The 25,217-nt window shown below is 58.7% G+C and overlaps 1 protein-coding gene across 27 annotated transcripts in view; it reads left to right on the top strand.

The window, feature by feature from the left end:
- The window catches only part of CACNA1G (calcium voltage-gated channel subunit alpha1 G), a 54,445-nt gene that overhangs the window by 171 nt on the left and 29,057 nt on the right, over positions 1–25,217 (top strand). For all 27 annotated transcript variants that reach the window (XM_082704651.1, XM_082704638.1, XM_082704646.1 and 24 more), the window contains exons 2-12: positions 98–231; positions 611–708; positions 2,800–2,959; positions 3,476–3,776; positions 3,947–4,039; positions 6,186–6,969; positions 9,096–9,472; positions 21,127–21,278; positions 22,122–22,307; positions 22,413–22,527; positions 22,620–22,775. In XM_082704651.1, the coding sequence (XP_082560777.1) occupies positions 98–231; positions 611–708; positions 2,800–2,959; positions 3,476–3,776; positions 3,947–4,039; positions 6,186–6,969; positions 9,096–9,472; positions 21,127–21,278; positions 22,122–22,307; positions 22,413–22,527; positions 22,620–22,775 (2,556 nt within the window). The remainder of the gene's footprint in view (positions 1–97; positions 232–610; positions 709–2,799; positions 2,960–3,475; positions 3,777–3,946; positions 4,040–6,185; positions 6,970–9,095; positions 9,473–21,126; positions 21,279–22,121; positions 22,308–22,412; positions 22,528–22,619; positions 22,776–25,217) is intronic.

The raw sequence follows: 25,217 nt of genomic DNA, 5'->3' as shown, positions 1-25,217 counted from the left end.
CTGGGAGGGGCCCTGACCCCACTGGTGGGGGAGGGAGTGGGGGGCGTTGTTTACCCCCCCACCCCCGAGTTTCAAAAGCCTCTCATCCCCACACCAGGCCTTTGACGACTTCATCTTTGCCTTCTTCGCCGTGGAGATGGTGGTGAAGATGGTGGCCTTGGGTATCTTCGGGAAAAAGTGTTACCTGGGAGACACTTGGAACCGGCTTGACTTCTTCATCGTCATTGCAGGGTGAGGGCCTGGGCTGGAGGTGGGAGAGCTCCCTGCCCCAGGAACAGGGTCCTAGGCCCCAGTACTGCCCCCCCTGCCCCGCCCACTTCCAGCTGTGCTTTCTCCTGGCTGTCCCCTCAGGGTCCGAGGTGGTCTTGCCTGTAAAGCTCGAGCCCTTGCTTCCACGTCCTCCTCTGTTTATTCTTCCATGGGGATCTGTCCTTGGCTTGGGGGTGGCCTTGCCCCCAGACAGAGAGCTGGCTCTTCGGGGTCCCTTGGTGGAGGAGAGGGAGGAGTCAGAGGTTTGCTGCCGCACCGCAGCAAGATTCCTCACTGACCTCTTTTGACCCCCATGGCGGCCTCAGACTCAAAGGGCCTCCCTTTGGGCCCCTCCCTGCAGGATGCTGGAGTATTCGCTGGACCTGCAGAATGTCAGCTTCTCAGCTGTCAGGACAGTCCGCGTGCTGCGACCGCTCAGGGCCATTAACCGGGTGCCCAGTGAGTGACCCCTTGGCCCTCAGCCCCTGGATGGAGAGCCCCCAGAGGAAATCTGGAAACCCCAGATCCCACCCCTACCTCCTGACCACTCACTGGCCTCATCAGGGCCTGGCAGTCCGAGGCAGATCTCATCAGACAAGGGCTCAGTGGGGAGCTGGGGCCACTGGAGCCAACAGAGTCCCCAAACCGGCCTGTGGCCCTGTGAGAGTTACCTGAAAACACCGTCCCCCTGATTTTAGCCTGATTTGGGGGGTCAGAATCTCAGACATGTCTCAAATGACTCCTTCTCTTCAGCTAGAGCACAGCTCCCTCCAGGGGAACAGGGGTGAGTGGAAGGGGGAGGAGAGGTGGGTAGGCCAGGAGGGGTGGATACAGCATGTAATGGCGTTTTCTAGCTAGAACAGCCTTTCACGCACTCGGGCTCCCACGAGTGAGACCATACTAGCCACACTGAGCATGACTTCTCTCCAGACAAGGCCACTACATGTCTCACTCTCCGCCTGTGTCCCATTCCTCCTTCCCACCCCCTTCCAACCCACTGCCGCAACTGACTGCGGGACCATTATCTAAATTAAACCGCATTGGTTTCCTGAGCCAGCCAAGCTTTGGCAGCTCTAGCTCCCCCTATATCCTGGCTCCCCCCACCCTTGCTCAGGCCCCCTTTGCAAGTCCCCAACCTACACAGGCTGCAAATGGTCTCCACCTCGGTCCCGGGAGTCGGGGGTGGGGGATAGGAGCATGTTTCTGGGGCTCTGTGCCCCATGTAGCGGCAGCCCCCTGTGCTGTGTGTGTGTTTGTGTGTGTGTGTGCATGTGTGTGTGTATATGAGATGCGGCTGCCTTTGGGTAGGCAGTGCTGCTCCGTGCCCTCTGGGCTTCAGGACGTTAGTGTTAACAGGAGCCCCAGACAAGGGGCACGACTGCTTTCGCCGCCCCTCCCACCCCAGGTGATGGCTGGCAGATTTATAGGCCTCTGTCTAACCATCGGTGTAATTCCCTTAATGCAAACCCTGAGGAATTGATCTCAGCTGGAGCCCAGAGGAGCTGAAGGAGGATGAGGCTGGAGGAGGGGGTGAGGGACTGAGTGAGAAGGCTGGGCTTGAAAGGCCAGGCAGGATGGCTGCAGGCACCGGGAGGGTTAATCAGCTGCTGCCTAGAAGCTTCTTCCTCTGGAGGGGCAGGGGGCCATGAGTGGCACTTGGGGGGTCAAAACCAGCCATTAGAGATCTCTGTGCATAACAAGGGTTTGGTGGCCTGAGGGTGGTTCAGAGCAGGTGGAGTATGGAATGGTATGGAATCCTGGACCTGGAGTGAGGAGCCAGGGCAGTATCTCCCAACAAGTCTGGAGGGGGAGGGGCTCTGGTGGCCTGCTAATTGATGGTCCCTGGAGAAGATGGCCTTGTGTCTCCTCACCTCCGATGTGGGGCTCTGTATCAACAGAGAATGGACCCAGCAGGGGGCTCAGAACCATAGCGAAGCTCAGGGAGTCTGGACCCTTGCTGAGGGTCTGGCTTTCGAAGTGAGGTTGCTTCCTTGAGAACCTTCCTCCTGGAGTTCTCTGCCTCAGTTTCCCCAAAGACTGCAGTGGTGATAACTGATGACTTAGGAAGGTCAGATGACTGTGTCAGGTGAGAGGCAAGTGTGTGTGTGTGTGTGTGTGTGTCTGTGTGTGTGTGTACATTGTGAGGTGGGATCTAGAAGCAGAACGCTGGGCAGTTCTGTGATACTGGACAAGTCCTATCAGTTCTCTGAGCCTCCTTGATCCTCCTTTGTGAACTGAGATGGTGTGGGATGTTAGCAGGGGTGTGGTGCAGGAGAGAGGAGCTTTGGAACCCTCGAGCACTCTGGCTCATCCTTGGTGGTCTTATGTGCTGATTCATACGGATGGGGTAAGAGGGTCGGTGGGCAGGGGCTTGGGGCTGCCAGGCCTGCCTGTGGAGTTAGAGGTGTCCGTTGGTCTCCCCTCCAGCTTGAACTGGGTGTCTCTGCCCGGGAAACCCCAATGGGCCCCCTCTGGGTATGCTGCCAGGCCCATGGCAGCTGGCCTAGCCCGGCCAGCCTGGCACCCCCAGCGTGGCTTCTGCCCCCACAGGCATGCGCATCCTTGTCACGCTGCTGCTGGACACGCTGCCCATGCTGGGCAATGTCCTTCTGCTCTGCTTCTTCGTCTTCTTCATCTTCGGCATCGTTGGCGTCCAGCTATGGGCAGGGCTGCTTCGTAACCGTTGCTTCCTGCCGGAGAATTTCAGCCTGTGAGTGTCGCCCGGGTTGGGGAGGGGGGTGGGGACCTACGGTTGCAGGGCTGGGACCCACCCCTGTCCCCACTGCCATTGACATCGCTGTCTGCACATCGGTGACACATCTGGTTCTCAAACTTGGCTACACATTGAAGTCATCTGGGGAATTAGAAAAAAAAATTCCTGAGGCATGGGTCCCCTACAGGCTCCGATTTCATTGGCCTGGGGTTCAGCACGGCCACGGCCATCCTTACAAGCTCCTCCATGAGCCTGGTGGGCAGCCACGTTAGAGTACTGTCACCCTAGGGCATAACCTTCCCCCATCCCGACTCTAGAATTTCGCCCTCAGTCTGCACACTCCCAGTGCCCTCCAACCCACACCCAGAAATCCCTGCCCCTCGGCTGCTGCACGCCCAGCTCTCATCCCTGCCCAGCTCACTCGGCAGGTCTCACTTCATCCACGCAGCTCATCCTTCCTGGGGCGTCTCCCTGGAGACCCCTCTTCTCAGCTCCTCCCTGTCCCCCCTGCAGCCCCCTGAGTGTGGACCTGGAACGCTATTACCAGACGGAGAACGAGGACGAGAACCCCTTCATCTGCTCTCAGCCGCGGGAGAATGGCATGCGCTCGTGCAGGAGTGTGCCCACGCTGCGCGGGGAGGGCGGCGGCGGCCCCCCCTGTGGCCTGGACTACGAGGCCTACAACAGCTCCAGCAATACCACCTGTGTGAACTGGAACCAGTACTACACCAACTGCTCCGCCGGGGAGCACAACCCCTTCAAGGGCGCCATCAACTTCGACAACATTGGCTACGCCTGGATTGCCATCTTCCAGGTGGGACTGCCCGGGCACCGAGACGTTCGCTGGAACACAAGCACCAGGACGCAGTCCTGCCTTGGAGCGGGCGGTCCTCAGGGCTGGGAGGGGGCTGGGGCCTCCGAGGAGATCGCAGGAGGATTTAACCACCCCCACCAAGTCAGCCTCTCCCTCTGCGCCCTCCCCAGGTCATCACGCTGGAGGGCTGGGTCGACATCATGTACTTTGTCATGGATGCTCATTCGTTCTACAATTTCATCTACTTCATCCTCCTCATCATCGTGAGTGATTCCTTGGGCCCCTGTGGGAAGAGGGGTCCTGGGGAAACAGGTGGGAGGTGTCCAGAGAGGGGAAGGCTAGCTCGGTCTCAGGACTGGTCCCTCAGAGACTCAGGTAGAGAGGGCGCTTGTCGTGAGGAGTCAGGAGTAAATCCAAGGTCAAGGCTTGGTTCTATCACTGAATACCTTGGGCAAGTCTTTCCCCATGAGCCCCCCAGCCCCACCCTAGGCCTCTGCTTCCTTATCAGTAAAATGGGTGATTCTCAACCCAGAGTGTATTGGGAAATAGCAAAGCGTGGTCACGAGGTAAAGGGGAGCACTACTAGCATTTGGCTGGGGGGCTGGGGAGAGACGGTAAGCGTCTTGACACGACTGTCCTGCAAACAGAATCATACCATCCAGACTCCCTGGCATTCAGTGTTGAGAAACACTACACGACCTCTTGTTCTTTCCATATCAGAAGCTCAAAGGCTTCACAAGGGCAGAAGACAGAGTCAAGGGTCCCCGTGTTTGATGCTTGTCATCCCTACCATTCTCAGTTCATAACTGAACTGCTACTACTGGTAGTTAGTATTTTTTGAGCACTTAGGATGCGCCACTCCTACTCTCAACACTTTGTGTGTGCTGGTGCCTTTAGTCCTCACCACGATCCCATTATCATCTCCATTTTGCAGAGGGGAAACCCACGTTTCCTCGTTTGTCTGACCCCATCATGGGTTCCACGTGTGCAGTGGATGGATCTGGTCGGGAAGGGGAGGTGGGGCAAGCTGGGGGTGGGCGTTGGGGGGGGCATCTTCTAAAGGAGAACTCTGAGCTTCAGAAGCCCAAGAATTCAACCCCAGGCTACAGGCTCCATCCAAGCCCAGCCCTTCTTCAGGTCACCAGGAGGACAGAGTGACAGGTCACCAAGTGACAGAGCCAGAGCAAGGGACAGATACTGAGAAAGAGAGATTAAGACAGAGATTAAGATCTATTCGGGACCTAGGGCAAACTCTGGAGAGAGATGGAGACCTACTAAGATGGCTCTGGGAGAGGCAGAGCGTGGGTCCTAGGAAAGAACCAGTCATTTAGGCCATGCCCTCCTGCCCTTGCATGTGGATGAGAGGCCAGGTTTGGTTCCTGTTCCCATCCCCCACCATCACGGTGGGGGGCATCGAGGCCAGCATCTCTAGGAAGTGTGGTCTTTTCAGTATGCTTCCTTCCGTGAGCCTGGAGGAGGGGAAGGATGCAGACAGGGTGGTAAGGGGCCTAGTTTCCACCCACACACACCGTGAAAAATCTTCCAAACAGCTCTCTGGAATCATATTAGTGAAGCTAATTATCATAATTACTAGGACACAATCTAGAAAAAAAAAATCTGCTCTGTCACCATAAATATTCATTTCCTTCACTCTGGATTATTGTCCCAGCAATGGCTATCCTGGAGTCCTGGAGAAACTGAGGCATGGGGACAGGGACAAGGGAGTATGGGCAAGTCAGGGGTGGCAGCTTGGCTAGTCTGCAGGGATCAGGGCTCAGCCCATTACCTGGCTGGGGGAGGGGAGAGGCACAGGGAAAGAAGATACAGGCACGGCTAACGGTCAGGAGGGTAGTGAGGCCCTATGGTTGAGGGTCCCACCCAAAGGCATGCAGCTAGATGTGGGATTCGAGGCAGGAGTCTTGGGAATAGTGTTTCTGCCAAGACCTCAAAGGCCCAATCCAACATGAGAACCCCATGTCCCCAATATTTCATTCATCTCTACAGCCTTCTCTGCTTCTAATGGGAACTGGGGAGGGGTGCTCAGAATCTCCACGGCTGGCTGTGGTTGGGGGCAGGGAATTTGGGAGAAATCTTTGTGGGATACCATTATGATCAATAACCGTGCCTTGGAATTCCATGGAGCTTGGTTCATGTCTCAGCTTTGCTGTGCGCTCGCTGAATGATTTTGGGCAAATGCCTTGACCTCTCTGAGCCTGTTTCCTCACCCGTCAGACGGAGGTTATAAAAGTGCCACCTCTCGAAACTGTCACGAGAATAAAGAGAATGAGATCATGCTGGGACCGTAACGGAGCCCAGCGCCTGGCGGGTAGGAGTGCTTGGGATGTGGCGACTGGCCTGGCAGTGCCCTTTTCTTCAGGACATCTCCTCTTCCTGTCCCCACCCCAACAGGTGGGCTCCTTCTTCATGATCAACCTGTGCCTGGTGGTGATCGCCACGCAGTTCTCAGAGACCAAGCAGCGGGAAAGCCAGCTGATGCGGGAACAGCGCGTGCGGTTTCTGTCCAATGCCAGCACCCTGGCCAGCTTCTCCGAGCCAGGCAGCTGCTACGAGGAGCTGCTCAAGTACTTGGTATACATCCTCCGGAAAGCGGCGCGCAGGCTGGCCCAGGTCTCCCGGGCAGTGGGCGTGCGGGCTGGGCTGCTGAGCGGCCCAGTGCCCCACAGCAGCCAGGAGCCCCAGCCCAGCGGGAGCTGCTCTCGCTCTCACCGCCGTCCATCCGTCCACCACCTGGTGCACCATCACCACCATCACCATCACCACTACCACCTGGGCAATGGGACGCTGCGGGCCCCGCGGGCCAGCCCTGAGATTCAGGACCGGGATGCCAGTGGGTCCCGCCGGCTCATGCTGCCTCCGCCCTCAACGCCTGCCCTATCCGGGAGCCCTCCAGGGGGCGCAGAATCTGTGCACAGCTTCTACCATGCCGACTGCCACCTAGAGCCAGTCCGCTGCCAGGCACCCCCTCCCAGGTCACCATCTGAGGCGTCAGGCAGGACTGTGGGCAGCGGGAAGGTGTACCCCACGGTGCACACCAGCCCTCCCCCAGAGACACTGAAGGAAAGAGCGCTGGTGGAGGTGGCCCCCACCTCTGGACCGCCCACGCTCACCAGCCTCAACATCCCAGCCGGGCCCTACAGCTCCATGCATAAGCTGCTGGAGACACAGAGCACAGGTGAGGACTCCAGGGTAGGGGTGGGGGCATGCTGGGGCCCTGGCTTGGGGCTGGGTGGTGTCCCAGAGAGGCCTGGGGACCTGGCATTGGGAGATCCGGCCCCCGATTTTCATTCTGCCACTCAAGGCCTTGGGACCTTTAATCAGTCCTGTCGCTTCTTTGAGGCCTGAGTTTCTCATCCCTTCAAATGGGAATCTGAATTCTTTTTTTTTTTTTATTAGATTTATTTATTTATTTATTTGACAGAGAGAAGGATCACAAGTAGGCAGGGAGGCAGGCAGAGAGAGAGAGGGGTATCAGGCTCCCTGCTGAGCAAGGAGCCTGATGCAGGGCTCGATCCCAGGACCCTGGGATCATGACCTGAGCTGAAGGCAGAGGCTTAACCCACTGAGCCACCCAGGTGCCCCGGGAATCTGAATTCTTGCATTGTCATGAGAAGAAGAATGATTGTGGGATGAGCACTGGCTAGGCGCCGTCCTCTACACTGTTTGTAAGAAGACCCAACACTTGTTGGCCAACTGGTCTGTGCTTGCCACATGCTTTGCAGCAGAAGCCCATTGGAGCCTCTCAACAGTTTAGATGATAAGCTTTAGGTGATAAGCCCATTGTGCCGATGAGAAAAAGGAGGCCCGGAGAGGTGGCTTGACTCACCTGCCCAAGGTTATGCAATTGGTGAGGGATGAACTCAGGGCTGTGTGTCTCCGAGGCCCCAAGGGGAGATGGTGTGTGACGGTAGACTGCCTTGCGCCCCATGCTGAGGGGACTCTTGTAAACACCAGTCTCGTGGTGTTTACAAGACCAGGGGCCTAGAGCAGCAAGTCCTCCAGGGGCTGCTAGCCTGGTGAGAGGGACACCCGGTGTCACAGGGGAAGTGAGACACTCACCACCTCTGGACGTTCCCCCACCCCGTCAGACAGGGGTGGTGAACCCTCCCCCGAAAACAGACTCTCTGTTGCTGAAGCCCAGGGTTTCGGGAAGGATGTGGCATGTGGGAGCAGTGGGGTACGTGTGGGATGTCATGCAGGAATGTGGACCGGGACAGGAAGGAGCCGTCCCAGAACGCCATGGGCAGGCCTTCCGAGCCAGCTTTCCTGCCGCCCTGTCGGGAGATGGAAGCCAGTCCTACGCACGCGTGTTTCGGTCCCCTCCTGTGTAGAAGGCAGGCCTGGGGCCGTAGTCATTGCTGGGGATCCCTCCCGCCTGCAGTGAGAAGGGGACATGTTGTTGGATATTTCTTGGGGGCGGGGCCCCGGGTGAGCCGTCTGCGCCTCGGCGGACCTACTTTCCTGGGGCATTTGCTGAGCTTCCCTCCAGTGCTTCGGTTCTCTGATCCAAGCTGTTTTCAGTGGACACCGATATCTTGGGACAGGTCACTGCGTGCATGAGTGTGTGCCGTCTGGTGTGTGTGGATGTGTGGATGTGTGTACAAAGGGGTCCGGTGTGTGTAGGGGTGCTTGTGCACGGGCGTGTTTAGCGTTCATGTATGTATGTGCACACATGTATCTGGTGTGTGACGTTCGTGTGTATACATGCCAGGGTGCTGCTGTGGTCCGTGTGCATGCCCAGGTACACGCATGCCTAGCCCAGGTGCCTTATATAATGTGCAAGCATGTGTGCATGCGTGTTTTCAGCTGTGCAGGTATGCGTGGTTCACAAATGGTACGTGTATGGACATAGTGCATGTGTGCTTGCAAGTGTGTGCACACTGCACGTGTGTGTGTGTCTGGGGGTGGGGTTACAGGAGCATACGTGTGTGTGTGTGTGTGTGTGTGTGTGTGTGTGTGTGTATCTTAAGGATCCCTTGGGAAATGCAGCTCTGCACGGTGTGGGTGTGCTTTTCTGGGAAGGAGAGCTGGTCTGGCCTCCTTGCTAAAGGCTCCGCAGACAGGGGAGCTGCCCAGGACCTCGGGGAACATCAAGTCCACCTGCCAAACCCTAGGACCCCCAGTAGGGACTATCAGTGGAATGCTGTTGGCAATCACTGTCCCTGGCCTGCTCAGTGCCTAGCAGCTCCCCTGTCATTTCAAGAACCGCACACTCCCCAACTCATTTTATAAACACTGGGAAGGAAGGGCCACCCCAAGTAAGAAGCTCTGGAGCCTCTAACCTCTGCCCTCCCATCCTAGGTGCCTGCCAAAGCTCTTGCAAGATCTCCAGCCCTTGCTTGAAGGCAGACAGTGGAGCCTGTGGGCCAGACAGCTGCCCCTACTGTGCCCGGGCGGGGGCGGGGCCGGTGGAGCTGGCCGGCCACGAGATGCCCGACTCAGACAGCGAGGTGGTGTATGAGCTCACGCAGGACGCCCAGCACAGCGACGTCCGGGACCCCCACAGCCGGCAACGACAGAGCCTGGGGCTGGACGTGGAGCCCAACTCTGTGCTGGCCTTCTGGAGGCTGATCTGTGACACTTTCCGGAAGATCGTGGACAGCAAGTATTTTGGTCGGGGAATCATGATCGCTATCCTGGTCAACACATTGAGCATGGGCATCGAGTACCATGAACAGGTAGGGGCGTGTGCAAGGGCATGGTCCCTGGGGCGGGGGACCCTCTGCCTTCCTCCCCTCCCACCCCCACTTCCCCGTTTCTTCTGCATACTGCTAGCCTGATGGCGGGGAGGAGGACAGGAAGGAGGTACACCAATGCGTGGGGACTTTGGAGGGTGACAAACAGTGAATGCCACGCAGTCTGTGCGTATGGAGTGCCTCGGGCACGAGGCAGGGGCAGGATCTGAGCCATGTGTGTTCTATCTGGGAAGGCTTCTCAGAGGAAGTGGCCTTTGAAGGATGAGTGAGTGGTGAGCATCTGATGTGGGTAGGGCCTCTCCGTAGGGACAAATCATTGGAAGAGATTCGGGTCTTTGGAGAAGAAGGGCAGAAGGTGTTGGGGATCCCCTGGCCCAGCACTAGGCACCCCCAGACTTCACCTGACTTGGTCATTGCGGGGGTAACTCACTGGAGGTGGGTAGGGGCGAGGAGGAGAGGGTTGGTGGCTGCATCTCGGATGGAGCGGAGGCCTGTCCCATAGGGAGGGAGGCCATCTGGTCCCGGCCCCCGTTCCGGGAGCCTTGCCGTGAGTGAGGCGGTTGGTGGATGAGAAGGCCCGGCGTGGTGAAGAGACTTGAAACCGTCGTGTTTGAGGAATCGTTCTAAGAACTGGATGTTTAGTCAGGAGAAGAGGAGGCTCAGTGGGGCCAGGCGAGCTGTCTTCAAATATTTGAAGGGCTGTCATGTGGAAGAGGGAGCAGGCTTGTTTTGTGGGGCCGATGGCTGCAAGCCATGGGATCTGGGCTGAGTAGAAGGAGGCTATTCTCACTCCCAGAGCTGTGAAAGAACACGAAGGGTGGCCTGGGGACCCCACTGCCCCCAGCCCTCCCCAAACCGATTGCACGGGCCCCATGGGGCCTCCCAACAGAGTTCCTTCCAGAGGCTGCCCCTTGCCCCAGTTTGGTCTTCTAGGTCACCCCTTGGCTGAATCTTGGAAAAGCTGGCCGGGGGGGGGGGGTGCTTAGTCCGTGCTGCCACCACAGGCTTCTGTGTTCTTTCCTGGGTGTTCCAGCCTCCCTGAGGCTCAGGAAGGAGACTGGGCTGCCAGAACTTGACCTTCTCTGGTAAAGAGATGAGATGAGGCACTTCCCCTGCCCCTGGTGTGGCGGAGATGTGGAGGAGCTGGGGGTGGGGGACTGGCCACAACGGCTAGGTGGTCCTCTTGGGGGAGGGCAGGGGAGGGTGTGGGGCAAGGCTGGGGAGCACAGGTCTAAGCCAGGGCTGGAGCTGATGTGAGATGTTCATTTTTTAGGGCAATCAGAATCCCCTCCCCCACCCTCTGTGCCTTTTATGTTGTGGGTACCCAGCTGCCCGGTCCAGCCAGATGCACCCCCCAACCCCAGCCCCTCCACCCTTGCCCTCACACCATGTTGGCACCCCTTCCTCTTGCCTCAACATTCCCCCCCACCAGGTGGCTCTGCCCTATTCCCTCTTCTGGGAGGTGAGGAGCAGGGAGGGGAGGACACCAGCCACGGTGCCAGCAGGTGGGGAGTACGACGCTGCGGTGAGCATGTTGTGTCTAGGCGCCTGGGGCGTGGGTGTGTGTGCACACGCCTGCCCAGCCAGCCTCCTGGGGAGAGGTGCTCCACTCTGCCAGGCTGGTGGGGGCAGCCTGCTCTGCTGCTGGGACCCAGCCAGTGGCAGGCCTAACCTCCCATTACCCTGAACCTCAGCCTCCTCTTCCTCCACCCAGTTCTAGCCGAGGTCAGATGTCCCTCCCCTGGGGCGGGGCAGGGTGGGGGGTAATGCTGCACCTCGCAACCTGTCCTGGCGGAGGCTGCTGGTGGAGGCTTTGGCTGCACTGGGAAGACGCTGAGTCACAGAGACTGAGGGCCACCGAAGCGGCAGCAAGAAGCCTTTCAGTTAGATGTCAAGAGGGACACCCCCTTGGGGAGAAAGTAGAAGGGATCGGTCAGTGGTGCCTGCGGCTTCCCCTTGCCCAAGCTCCTGAGGAAGGCAGGGGACACCCCCCACCAAGCCCTCAGCAGCAGGGAGTCCCCACTCCATGACAAGTGAGCCAGTTTGCCCCAGTCCCTGGTTGCTGCACCCCGCAGGGCTGAGTGGGAGTCCCCAGCAGCCTGGGGACAGATGACTGACTGCTGCCTGGCAGGCTCGGGGGCCAGGGGTGCTCAGAAGTCCCAGAAGCAGCCGTGGCCCTGTGCTCGCAGGCACTGCGGCGTGAACGTCCCGCCATCTGCGCCTCGGGATCTGAGCAGGCTGAGGGGGGCAGATCGGGGGGTGGGCAGACACGGGTGCTGAGAGAGACAGAGACCCAGAAGGGGAGACGGAGATGCGGAGGAAGATGGAAACCAGGAGACCAGGTCCCAGAGGGCAAAGCGAAGACCTTGAAAGAGGCAGCCATAAAGAAGGGGGGACCGAGCGGCAGGGACAGGAGGGACAGAGAGAGGGAGGGGGAGACGGACACTCGGGGAGGAGATGGAGACAGATGGAGGCATAGAGACACAGGGGTGACGGAGACAGAGAGAAGCAGAGAGGGAGCTGAAGACTGTGAACGAAACCCAGATGCAGATGAGGACATGCTGAGCAGGGCTGGAGACATGGGCTCAGGCTGTCAGACAGGGGAGGGGGAGCCAGGATAGGACAAGTGTTGGTTGGGGCGAAGACCCGAGGGAGAGTGGCAGCACATGCTGACAGGCAAGGTGGTGTCCCTGCAGAACCCAGAACGAGGAGGAGATGCTGTCCATTAATCCTGGGATTGGTCTAGAGAGGTCTGTCGTCCTAGTATTGTGTCCTTCCCCAGCAAGGAGCCCAGGTCTCTCTCTTGCCCATTGCTGCTGCCCTCCCCAGACCTGTCCTCTCCCACTGTCACCTACCTTACCCCTCAGTTTCCCTTCTCAGGTTGGTGACACCCCTCCTGTCCCTCTCCACTAGCAGAGGAAGCTCCTGTCTTGTCATACCTTGCCCTACCCCAGGAAGGTCCATGCTGTCCCTGCCCTCCTGTTTCCCCCACCTCTTGACCCATTGGCTTGTGAGAACTGGCAGGACTGTTTCTCCCAGAAGGACTAGTGAGGAGGACAAGGACAGGACACTGAAGAGGGAGCAAACTTGAAGATGGAGGTGTGATCCGATAGAGGGCAAGCATGTGCATGCCCCATCCGTGAGGAAGCAGAACATGGAGCAAGGAACTTACTGTGATTTAACCATCCCTCTCTCTCACCTTCCTTCCTTCCGTCCATCTATCCATCCATCCCACACACATTTCCTGCGCATCGGAGTTGGGGGAACACGTCCTGATTTGTGGTGTTTAGCGCGTTTGCCAATTACCGTGGTGTAAATGCTGTCATCAAGATAGAAACGTGATGTCACTGAATGTGGGGTTGGAAGGAGAAGTGTGCCTATACCAGGCCTAGGATATTGCGTCCTTCCTTTCAGAGAGGTCATCAACAAGTGAACGGTCACATTTACTTGATGCTACTCAAAGGGGTTGTGGGTGTAGTCAGGATCTGACCTGGGGGAGGGGAATTCCAGGAGATCCCCACACAAAATGTGATCTGGGAGTTGAGTCTGAAGGAAGAGCGAGGTGTGGCCAGTGAAGGGTGGGGTGGAGGGCACAATGTGGGGGAGGGTCAGAGGTGCCACCCACCGAACACTGAAACTGAGAGATTTGTAAGGCTCTCCAAATGAGTGGGGCACTGGATGGGGGCTGGGATGGACAAGTAACAAGAGACCAATTTGGAAAAAAAATTCAGGGCCAGGTCCTAAGAGGCACAGGAAGGAACGTGGATTTTTTTCCTGAGGGTGATACGTTCCCAAAAGAGGTTTTAAGCAGGTCAGTGATACAAGCAGGTTTGTTTTCTATTGTGTTCTATTGAAAGTCGTCTGGAGCCAAGGAAGGGAGACAGGAGGCAGGGAACCCAAGGAGAAGGATACTGCAGTGGTCCATACAGTGCCTACATCTCTGTCCCTGGAAGTAGAGGGAAGAGGGCCAGGAGAGCTGGCAGGTGGCTGGGTCTTCAGGACTCCACACCAGTTAGAGATGGGGAAGGAAGCAGCCATGACGAGACCAGGTTCCTGCTCAGGGTGGAAGCCCTGGGCCTTGAGCAGATCGGGGCTGCAGGATGTTTGAGACAAGGCATCTGTGGGGTATCCCGGGCCATAACTAGCAGGTTGCTGGAGCTCAGAAGTGAGGATGTCTTTGCCTGGGTCTTCTCTGGGGCCAGGCTGCTCCAGAAGGAACATTGTGGGTATGGGGAGAGGGTCCTGGGGACACAGGAGCTTCCTAATCACCCCCTTCCTGGCTCTGGGGTGCTGAGAGCAGAGGCTAAGTTCATCTTCTAGAGGAGGGACAACAGAGAGAGGTGGAGGAGGGGCACATGGCCCAGCGGTCTCCTGGGCTGAGAGAGAGGGAGGGTCCCAAGTGGACTGCTGCCAAGGCCAGCAGAGGACCAGGCAGGTGATGATTCTGCTCATAGCGCAGACTCTGGACCCATCCTGTCATTCTAGATACATGTCCAGGGAGGGTTTCTATTTTTAAGTGAGTGAGGTCAGCTGTTCAAGGCAGGGGAAGCTGGGGATGGAGTGGGGTGGGGGTTGGAGGAGAATCCAGATGTGGCCAGTCTTACCTTTGAGGGCCCTCACAGACTGCTTTGGGATCCTGCTGAAAACTGGGGACTCTCTCCCCAGAAAACACACAGAGGCATGGACAACTCACATGTGGCCATTGAGGACAAGGGTTTATGGACACCTCCCACCCCAAGCCTAAACCTTGGGCCTTCCAGGAGTTCTTGGCCTCCAGACAGAGGAGCCCTGGCTCAGGCACCAAGGCTGCAGCCAAGCTGGACGTTGGGGGAAGATCCTTCTAGAGCCGCCCTGACCCCAGATTTCCAAAGTCTCTCCAGATGTAGGGGACGAAATGCAAGCTGCTTCAGAGCTGGCTGGCTAAGGGGGCGCTCCATTCTCTCAGGCACCCTCTGGCTCTAGGCTCCCCCAGTCCAGCAAACACCACCCCCTGAGCACAGCACGCTAGAATAGAATAACAGAATGGCAGGGGGCGGGGGACGGAGCCAGACGCACCGGAGAAATTTTGGTTCTAGCCGAAAAGTTCTGCTTCATGGACGATTATGCCAAATGTCTTAAGGGAGGCTTCTGGGGACAGAGAAGAGAGGCTCACACCCAGGTGGGGGCTTGAAAGGGCTTTGCAAAGGAGGTGGCTTTTGGGGGGGGGGCGGCCCTTGAAAGATAGGTGGGACTGGCAGCTGGGGCAAGGGGCAGAGACGTCTCGGTGGAAGGATGAAGGGGAATTCAGGCAGCCTGGCCTGGAAGGGCCCAGGGGGCCATGGGACACTCTGAAGGACAGTCCTTGCCTCCCCCACCCCCACTGGAGGTGTATGAGCCGGAGAGATGGGAGTCTGGCCGTGTTGAAGGAAGCCTGAGATTCCAGTGGGTGCGGGCTGGGGTGAGGGAGGGGCCCAGGGGCTATTTCTGTCCTTCAGATCAGAGGCTGAGAGGGCCCCAAGTATGGTGCTGGTGGAAAGAACCGGGAGTGGGGGCAGTAATCCCATTGGCGGGGTCTGTGGGCCCAGCACCTGCTGTTGGAGGGATGAGGGCCCAGACGAATTCTAGATAAGGCCCAGGTTCCAAGACAGCATTCTGGGGAGCGATGGAGCTGGCCGTCAGGGAAGGGTCAGGTTTGGAAGAGGGGGTGAGAGGGTTTGTTTGGACGCGGTCCATCCGGGGAATGCTATCAGGCAGGCTGGCTCTCCGGGACATTGTTTTGTGTTGTCTGCACTCCAGTGACAGCTGAGGGGTGGGGGTCAGGGAGCTTCGGGGCAAGGGGAGACAGTGGGTCTGACTGAACTCAGGGGGGAAAGGCAGCAGGAGAGGAACCCTAGATGGGCAGGAGGTGGCGCCCCCCGCGCAGGGTCGGGGAAATCAGGGGCACTGGTAGGTGGGGGGCTTGGAAGAAAGTCTGAAGAGAGCTGGGGTGCTGGGCTCTGGAGCTGGGGGGGAGGCCTGAGCCTGCACTCCCAGTGGGGGGGTGGTCTCCGCTCTGAGGCCAGGAAAGGAGATTGGAGGAGTGAGGGAAAGAGGGGTAAGTGATGGACAGGCCCCAGGGCCGGGGGCCCAGGGCAGTGGGGTGTGTGTGGAGGGAGATGGAGGTGCAGGTGGAGGAGGGGAGGAAAGAGGAGGCTGCAGGTCACGGAAGTGTTTGTGGGGTGGGCCGGGGAGCCCCCTGCATTAGGGCCCGGGGAGTGGGGATAGGGACAGGGTTGGGGGGTGCAGGGAGAGGAGGAGGGTCCAGAGCAGCTCCAGCTGTGGAGAGGTCGAGCCCCCGCAGCAGAGGGCGGTAAGGGAAGGTGGCTCGCTGCCGTGAGACCCCCAGCCGGCCGTGCCCCATCCAGTCACGGGCTCGTGACAGAGCAATACTCAGCCATTCCTCAGCCGCCGCAGAGGTGGAGGTGGGGGGGGGATTGGCGTCCCCCCACCCCGAGGTCTGGGGCATGAGGGCAGCCTCACCACACCCCGTGGTGGTGCACCGTGGGCTCCGCCCAGACGTGGTTCTGGGAGGGGAGGGGTGGGGGTTCCAGCTCCAGGGGTTGAGGTTGCAAGGGCTTCAGGCTGGCCGACTCCAGGCTGAGTGAGCACTGGGCATGCCCTGGGCCTACTCTGCTTGTGTGTTTACTTGAGGTGGCTTTGAAGAGCTGGCAGGAGATTGTGGGGGGGTGTCGAAGCCACCCCTAGTTAGGGGACACTGGGGCCCAGGGGACATGAGGGCCTGGAAGGAGATCTGCCTAGAGAAACAGAGTTCCACTCTGGAGAGCTCCGGGGGTGTCCGGAGAGCAAGGCCGTGATCTGTATGGGGGTGTCTGTGGACTTTCCTGGAAAGCACCCACCATCCAGGGGTTTCCTGATTTCCCCTGGAGGAGGAGGAAGAAGGAATAGGTCCCAGTGACCCCTGCCCCCTCATTGAGGTCCTGCCTGGACCTCCCCTTCCGGGTGTGGGGCTGCATCAGGCAGGACTGTCAAAAGCCGAGGTTGGGGGGGGCGGCGAGGGGAAGTGAACCAGGGAGGCAGCATTGGGGAGCAGAGATTTCCAGGTCAGTGGAGCTGTGGGAGCTGAGGCGAGGAGGGTACAGGGGGTGCTTGGGCAGGGCTGGGGTGACCCATACAGGCTTCTGCTCAGCGGTCGCCCGGCTTGTCCGCCCCACTCGCCTTCCCTGAGTACCAGAGCCAGCTCCCAGGCCTCCTGCCTGGACCGCTGCAGTACCCCCCTAATTGGTCTCCATCTTTCCGTGTCTCTGAGCCATCAGCATGCTGCCACCACTGCAGCCAGATTAATCTTCTTAATACACCGCTCTGCACATCCCTTCCCTCGCCCTAGAAGCCCCAGTGGCAGTGTCGTGGGCAGAGACAAGTCCAGCCCTGGTGGTGGAGCAGAGCCAAGGCCGTCCCGCTTGGGCCCTGCTGGCCTTGCCGCCGTGTCCCCCATGGACCCCTCCCACCCTCTGACCTGGGAGAACCACTGGATCCTTGGTCTCTGTGCATTCCTCGCTCCGCACCTCTGCTCATGCTCCCCTCTGCCGGGGATGCCCTCCGCAGGGTTCTTCTCACTGATGTTGGCCCCAGCTGGGTTTGAGCTCCTGGGGTTCTCCCGGTGTTTGCCCCAGCATGGTGCTTGGTGCAACCTTGCAGGTGTCCTGTCCTGCCACGTGTGAGGCCTGCTTCCACTGTCAGTGCCCATGGAGCTGGCTGAGAGTGGCTCTGGGCTGGGTGTTTTCACAGTCCTTAACTCCTGTGTCCTGTAGAGCAGCCCGGCCATGAGGTAAGGCTGCTCTGCTTAGCAGAAGAGGCAACTGGGGATCAGAGAGGTTAAGGGAATTGCCCAAGGTCACACAGGTAGAGAGGCTCAGAGTTGGCAGGCCACCCACACTCTGGTTTAACCCCACACTGTGATTGCCAGCGTGCTGTACATAGTGGGCCCATTACGGGTTAGTTGTTGGAGGTGTGATGGGTTTCAGGGGAGTCCTGATGCTGGGAAGTCTGGAACAGTTTATAGGGGACTACATTTGCTCCAAGGTGACAGGCTGAGGGGAGAGGGAGTGTTGGGAGACGGGGGGTTTACGATTAGCAACCTCCCAGAGAAGAGCTTGGGTCCTCCTGGGGTGGGGGGTAGGAGGAAGCTCAGGCTGCCTGGTCTCATCTTCCTAAAGCCCCCACGGGTCCTTGATGTCCATGAACAGAAGGGAGGATACGGTCCAGACCTGAGAAGGGACTTGCTGGCAGCAGGGGAGAGTTCGGGAGGGGGCGGCTGATGGACCGCACAGCTGACGGCCCAGTGTGCAGTAGCACATGTTCTGGGGGGAGGGGGAGGTATTGTGGGAAGATGCAGGGGAACATGCCAGCATCCCTTGCACTGTACCTTCCTAAGCCAGCTCCTCAGGTCACCACACCTCTCGGAGCCTCAGTTTACCTGGCTGTCTTTAAGGCCTGGAGGAAATGAAATCCTGGGAGGGAGGAATCAGCCAGTGCAGAGCCTTGGGAGGGGAGTAGCAGAAGTTGGCTCCCTCCCCTCCCCTTTACTGCTGCAGTGGTTGTGATCATGGCTCTGGTCCCTGGGGCAACCGTGTTGCTAAGATTGTGTCTCTGTGTCCTGGTCCTGCTTTTGCAGAACATTCCCAGCCTCCAATTTAGTAACTTGGGCAGACCTGTCTCGGGGAGGAGAGCCTTTTCCCATGGATTATGAGGGGATACCGGAGCCCTGGGAGGACATGGGCATGGCCCTGAGGTGTGCGCAGGGAGCGTGCGCAAGAGATGGAGGGCAGGCTGAGGGACAGCGCCTGGTTCTCCTTTCCTTCTGCCGTTCCAGGCCCAAAGCTGTCTGGAGGGTTGCGGCGGGGACTCCAGCCTTTGCTGCCGTCCCCTTAACTGGGACCGAAGATGCAGGCCTTGGGGGAGCCCTGTGCTCATCTTTCTGACGAGGTTCCTGCTCGGTGTGCAGGTGTCCATGGACCAAGAGCCATTAGGCACAGACAGTTGTGACCCCCCTGGATGATATCAGGAAAGGCCGGAAATACCCCCTCTACATGCCCAGTGCTGGGTGTGCTTTTAAGAGTCACTGATAGAGTCAATTCGAGATACCAAATGCTCCTGTGCTTTCAGCTACTTTTTTAAAAAACATTTTTATTAATTTTTCTTTTTGGCCCCCCTTTCCGAGGCATCGTTTGTGTGCTGTAAAATTCACCCATTGTACAGGCACCTCGGCTGTGTTTTCAGATCAACTTGTTCTTTCTTGATACATCTAAGTTCACGTGAAATGTAATTTTATATACTTCGGAGGGCACCTTGTGAATTCCATCCCTCCGTGGGTCGGGATTCACACGCCCCTTGCCGTCAGCAGGGGTGGGTTTGAATCTCAACTGCCCAGTATTATCAGGGTCAGAATGAGCTGGGATTGGGGCCCACTCCCTGGTTGTTTCTGCCCTGTGACTCTGAACCAGTCATTCAATAGCGCTTGACCTTTCTGGTCGTCTGTAAAGCGAGGGTGCCGGGGCCACCGTGTGGGTGGCGTGAGGCAAGACACAGGGTGAGCCTCGGAACCTGCCCCCCTCAACAGCGTCGTACCTGTGTGGTCTGTGCTTATCACCTTTATCTAATGCAAGGATGGACAGCTGGGCAGGTGGCACAGTGACAGGGAGGCAGGATCGCTGACCACGGTCCCCTGGCAGATGGCACTTGGCAGCCCAAGTGGAGATCTGCTTCATCAGGAGGGGTCTGAGCCCTGAGCTCCTGCTGCCCTGACAGTAACCCTTCCCCATCACCCACGCTGTGCTATGCTGGGGGGACCCAAAGTCCTATCTCTCTGCACCCCACACACTAGGTCAGGGAACAGTGCCCTCTCCGGCCCCAATTACAGTCTGGGGAGCAAGGATTGGCTCGAAATCTGCCAGACCCATGGGCTCCTTGCCACACTGGCCCCCACAGCTGGCTCTCAGCCCTGCATGCTGACCCTGGTTCTGCCCTCCAGGGCTGCCTCTGGAAAGAATCCAAGCACAGGCTGAGAGTGTCTCTCCTTCGGAGTAGCTACTGACCCCCAAACACTCCTCACCTGTCCATCAGAAGGCCCTACCTACCAGGACTCCCCTACTCAGACTGGCCCCATAAAGTCAGGCCATTAGGATACATTTGGTGGCTCCCTGGCCTGGCTCCATGCTTGGGTGACCTCCCTGGGCAGCCCGCCAGGTGAGACAGCTGGGTCAGCAGGGAGAGATGGCCGATGGACCAAGGGCTTCATCTGCTTATTTATTTTAATTTGAACTTCTTAAGCTGATTTGAAACTTGGGCTTTTGGGGGGATCGAGACCTATAAGGTAGTTAATGGGCTCCACTGAGCCAACCAGGTCTCCTCTCGCATCTCCAACCCTCAGACCAGCCCTGCACCCCTCTCCCTGGAGACACCTCATATACCCTTCAGAGTCCCTTTCAAGCGCTGCCTCCTGACCACAGCTTTCCCAGCGTGTTCCTCCCTCACCGTCTCTCCCCTAGGCTCTTGGATTCACAGTCTGGATAATTTATTTTGGCATCTAAGAATCTCAGGCCACTTGTAGTTATTCGGCTATTTTGTGCACAACCTGTTTCCAGCGAGACTCTGGGCTCCGGGAGGCAGGAAGCACAGTGGGCGTGTTTCTGCAGTTCCTTTAATATCTGAGGCACTGCTAGGCATACAGTAGGCACTTCATATTAACAGAAGGAGGGGGGCGAGGTAACTAGTGAGCTGGAATAGCAGACATGTGTCGTTTCTGATGAGCACTCTAGGATGCATCTCTGGTCCCAAGATCAGACTGTGGGTAGAAGCACAGAAGGGATGACCGCCAGTGTTTTACATTTGGGCTGAGAGGTGGAAAATCTTGCCGGGGGTCACACAGTGAGTGGACAGGGTACAGGCTGGGAATTAATGAGATGTCCAAGTCTCAGGTGGCAGCTCCCGGTGCCTCCTTGTCTATGACAACCCTCCTGTGACTCTCCCTTCTGCCCATCAGCATGTTTGCACACACATGCGTGCGTCTGTGTGCCTGCATGTTCACGTGTTTGTGAGCACACGTGTATTTGTGTGTGGACCATGTGGGGCCGTGCAGTGTATGCATGTGTCTGGAAGGAAGCAGCGTCGCCAACAGTTGTCCAGGAGAAGGCTGCCAAGTCCACAGAGTAATCGTAGAGCACATGTGACTTTGCGTGTGGCTGTGTGTTTGTGTAGGCATATGGGGCCTTGGCAATCACCCTCTGACATCGGCCAGCGTCCCTGTGCTGCTGGTCCTGTCCTGACAGGCTGGTAGGACAGCATGGGAAGAGACGGGTCTCGGGGGTCCTAGTGGGAGGTGGGCACGACTTACAGCTCAGCCCTATGGTCTCGGGATCTGAGACCCACACCTGGGATTTTGTGTGGTGGCTGTCCGTGAATGCATTTCATCATGGACATTTTGGGGGAGGGTCCCCCCTGGAGCCTGAGTGTCCCCCACCACTGTGGCCCCCCTGCTCACCCACCCAGCTCCAGCGTGCTACTCCTATGGCTCCTCTCCCAGTGGCCCGGTGCTAGGGAGGACAGGAATGAGGGGCTCGGGGATAAGCGCCAGCTGCTTCATTCCCCGCCCTGCCCTACAGCCCGAGGAGCTGACCAACGCTCTGGAAATCAGCAACATCGTCTTCACCAGCCTCTTTGCCCTGGAGATGCTGCTGAAGCTGCTGGTGTACGGTCCCTTTGGCTACATCAAGAACCCCTACAACATCTTTGATGGTGTCATTGTTGTCATCAGGTAGGACCGCCCCTCCACTGCCGCTCATCTAGAGGAATGCCCGTGGGGCAAGAAGCTATGCAACCTGTTCCTCTGCATGGCTTCTGAGGGTCTGGAGTCAGTCCCCCTCCCCCTGCACCAACCCACAGGCAGGCAGCCGGGCTCGGATCCAGACTCTTATCCGCACCCCTCTGCTCTGTAGAAGGATCATGGGACTTGTGTGCACGACCAGCCTCTCTCGGCCCTACCTTGCTCAGGCTGAACTTGGCCTCGAGTCTCCTTTGACCAGACCCCTGTCTGGTCTCCACTCTCCTCTCTCCACTTCTTGCCCTTGACCCCATGCAGGCCCCAGGGTGAGTGAGGACTGGGGAGCTGGCTTTGCGGAGTAGTTGAAGGAGGTGTGAGGCCGGGCCAGCTGTCCCTGCTTGCAAAGTGCTTGGAAACCATCTCAGACCCCCGCCACTTGCTTTAGGGTTTCTAAGACCCTAGAAAGTGCTCTGTCCCCCTTGGTCCCCGGATCAGGAGAGCTGTCTTATTGCTTTCTGGAATTGGCTTTTGATTTTGTTAGGAGAGAACAAAGCAACCATTCCGTAACCAGAGGCCACGGCCTTGGCTGGAATTTGAGAAAGGTCTCTCAGCGGCCCCGGGTGTGTGATCTCGGGCCTGAGGGTGGAGAGGGCTGGAGCTGTCCCCTCTTTCCCTCTCAGGGGCTCCTGTCTGGGGGTCCAGGGGCCCACCTGGGCCCCCCTGGGCTCACGCCGCATGGGCCTGTCCGGGCCCTCCAACACTGCCAGGCCCTCTCTGAGGGAGGGGCAGGGGGAAGGGAGAGCACGCGGGAGCTCAGGCTCCCTGCCCTCCTTACAGCGTGTGGGAGATCGTGGGCCAGCAGGGGGGTGGCCTGTCGGTGCTGCGGACCTTCCGCCTGATGCGGGTGCTGAAGCTGGTGCGCTTCCTGCCGGCACTGCAGCGGCAGCTTGTGGTGCTCATGAAGACCATGGACAACGTGGCCACCTTCTGCATGCTGCTCATGCTTTTCATCTTCATCTTCAGGTGAGGGCAGGTGCGGCGCCCGTGCTGGCGGCGGGGAAGGCCTGAGGGGCGGGGGGAGGGGACGCTGCTGCCCTGACCCCCGTCTCGTGGCTCCTGTGTCTTCAGCATCCTGGGCATGCATCTCTTTGGCTGCAAGTTTGCATCTGAGCGGGATGGGGACACGCTGCCGGACCGGAAGAATTTCGACTCCCTGCTCTGGGCCATCGTCACTGTCTTTCAGGTGCCAGGGTAACCAGGCAGGGCTGGACAGGGTTGGGGGGATGGGGGCGGTGCCCCTGGGCAAGGACACTGAGCCCCAGCCCCTGCCTGCAGATCCTGACCCAGGAGGACTGGAACAAGGTGCTCTACAACGGCATGGCCTCCACGTCGTCCTGGGCTGCCCTTTATTTCATTGCCCTCATGACCTTCGGCAACTATGTGCTCTTCAATCTGCTCGTCGCCATTCTGGTGGAGGGCTTCCAGGCGGAGGTAACCCCCTGCCCGCAGCTGTCAGCTGCGGGAGCCTGGGAGGTCTCGTAGAAAATGCCCATCGGGCTGGGCGTTGGGGTGGGAGTGGAGGGCTAGGGTGGAAGGCTCCAGGTCTCTGGCAACCCCTTGGCCCCAGGGAGACAGGGTGGTAGTGGGGGACACCCCGGGCCCAGGTCAGCTGCTGACTTCAGCTGGGCTCCAGCATCAAAGTTGGCTAGACCCTTCCCCGGGGAGCTGGGGAAGTTGGCCAAGGGTACGGCTGGATCCCAAGCATGGATGCTCTCAGGGACATCTGGAGGGGATCCATCTGAGCCGAGGGGTGGGGGGAAGCGTGCGTGCAAGTCATCTGAGCTCCAGCTGAGCTGATGAAGATGCCACCAGGGCCCGGGCAGGGCTAAGCTGCCCAGGGTGAGAAATGAGCCCAATTAGCTGCAGGCATGGCAGAGATGAGCGTCCTATTTCCAGCCCAGGCTCCGTCACCTTCGTCACAGGCGGCGTCATCAATTAATATTGATTTGCATTGATCCTGCCCTTGCTGTGCCCGGGCTCAGCTTCTGCCCAAAGGGCTGCGTGCCGTTTCTCTCCCTTGGCTCTGCCCCTCTCCCCCGAGCTCCGGGCTGGCCCAGCCCAGCCTCTAGGCATCTTTCCCAGGCAGGTTGACCCAACCTAGAAATGCTCCAGGTTGGGCGTAGAAAAGCTCTTGGTCCAGTTCTCTCCGGGTGACCCGGATGGAAACTCCCGCTGCGGCCTGGTCTATAAATACTCGGCACACGGTGGAAAAACAAAAATCTATTTTCCGACTCTTTCCCAGCCTGGCGAGGGCGGGCCGCTCCCCGTAGGCCGGCTGGGCTGGGGGGACGCGGGTGCATCTGGCCCATGCCGGCCCTCTCCTGCTGCCAGCCGCGCGGGTTCTGTAGTGATCCGGGATGGCATTTCCTCCCGCAGGGTGACAGTGAGGACAGCTGGGGGGCGGCGCAGCCTGCTTGTGGGGATGGCTGGGCCTCTTTGTGGGGAGGCCCAAGGCATGCACTTGGGGGTTCCCTGGGGCCTGGAAAGTTAAGGGGTGCCACCGTACTCCCCTAAGAATCAGGATCTCTGTGGACGCCCCCTGCTCTCAGCCATAGCCCTCGGCCTGTGGCAAGAGGAGCCGAGAGGGGACAGGGTCCTGCAGCCCCTTCCAACACATCATTCCTGATAGCTAAGATATCCTCAGGAAAATTCCTAAGGAACTCCATAGGGGGCATGGAAAACACCCGGAGCCTACTTCCCTCCTCTCTTCTGGCCTGGAGGTGCCCAGAGCAGACAGCCCCCTCCCCACCACCACCCCTTTCAGCAAACACCTTGTTAAATGGAGTGCTGAGGAGCCAGGGGCCTGCCTGGTTGCTAGGCAGCAGTGAAAGTGCTGCTGGGGATGCAGGCAGGTCATTCTGGCCCTGTTTGGAGCCTGTCGCTATCCCAGCCTGAGGTAGGCAGGGTCGGGCCTGGGGCCACAGCCTCCTAAACCAGCCAAGCACAGATGTCTGTAGGGGAGGGTCCCACTCAGGGCTTGGTGCTTCAGGTCTGGAGTGGGATGGAGAAAGGAGGCCCAGATCCACCCTCCTCTGGGGGTTGGGGGAAGCAGTGGCATGGTGCTGGGGTACCCACAGGAGGGGCTGGCCCACCGGCCCGCTATCCTGCATGCGGCAGGCCAGCACCTCGATGGGGAAGGAAAGGCCCAGTCACTCAATGCCAGTGACGTGGATGCCTCCAGAAACACCTGCCCTCTCGTGTATGAGTTTCAGGGGGTTGCACATGGCACTTTGAGGCAGCCCCACAATTTGGCAGGAGAGGCTGCTTTTTTGCTATTGTGATGGTCGGCTTTTTTACAAATGAGGCAACCCACCTCGGTGGAGGAAGTGGCTGCCCCCGTTTTGTGGGGGCATCGCTAGCAGGAGGGCTCAAGGATAGCCCCCGGTTGGCCTTGCCACCTGGCTAAGAGGTAAGAGGGAGGAGCCCCAGGGGGCTGGGCTGGCTCTGCTGATGATTGCCTGACTTGTGGGGGGCAGTGCCCTGAATGCCTGTATATTCATCATCCACACACTTAATTAAATGAACAGGCGGCAGGCCCTGTGTGAGGCCATTAATTGATATTAAACAACATCATAGCTGTCATCCCAGTGTTACTTGTCACATCCTATCCCAGTGGGAGCAGCTGGACCTGGTCTGATTTGGAGGGACACAGGCTGGGCGTGTGGGAGTGGGGAAGCCCGTTCCAACAACCAGCCTTCAGCCTCCTCCCAGCCTCTGCCTCCGTCCCCTCCTCCTTCCCAGCCTGTCTGCCCATTCCCCAAGCCCCCTGCCAGTGGAGGGGGCAGCGAAAGGCTAGCTGGAGACTCAGGTGTGAGGCCCAGATGTACCTCTTACTCTCTGCGTGCCTTGGGGCAGTTGTCTTAGCTTCTCCAA

The sequence above is a fragment of the Mustela nivalis genome (genome assembly GCF_964662115.1).
Source record: "Mustela nivalis genome assembly, chromosome: 17".
Lineage (NCBI taxonomy): Eukaryota > Metazoa > Chordata > Mammalia > Carnivora > Mustelidae > Mustela > Mustela nivalis.
This window is presented reverse-complemented; position numbering and strand designations above follow the sequence as displayed.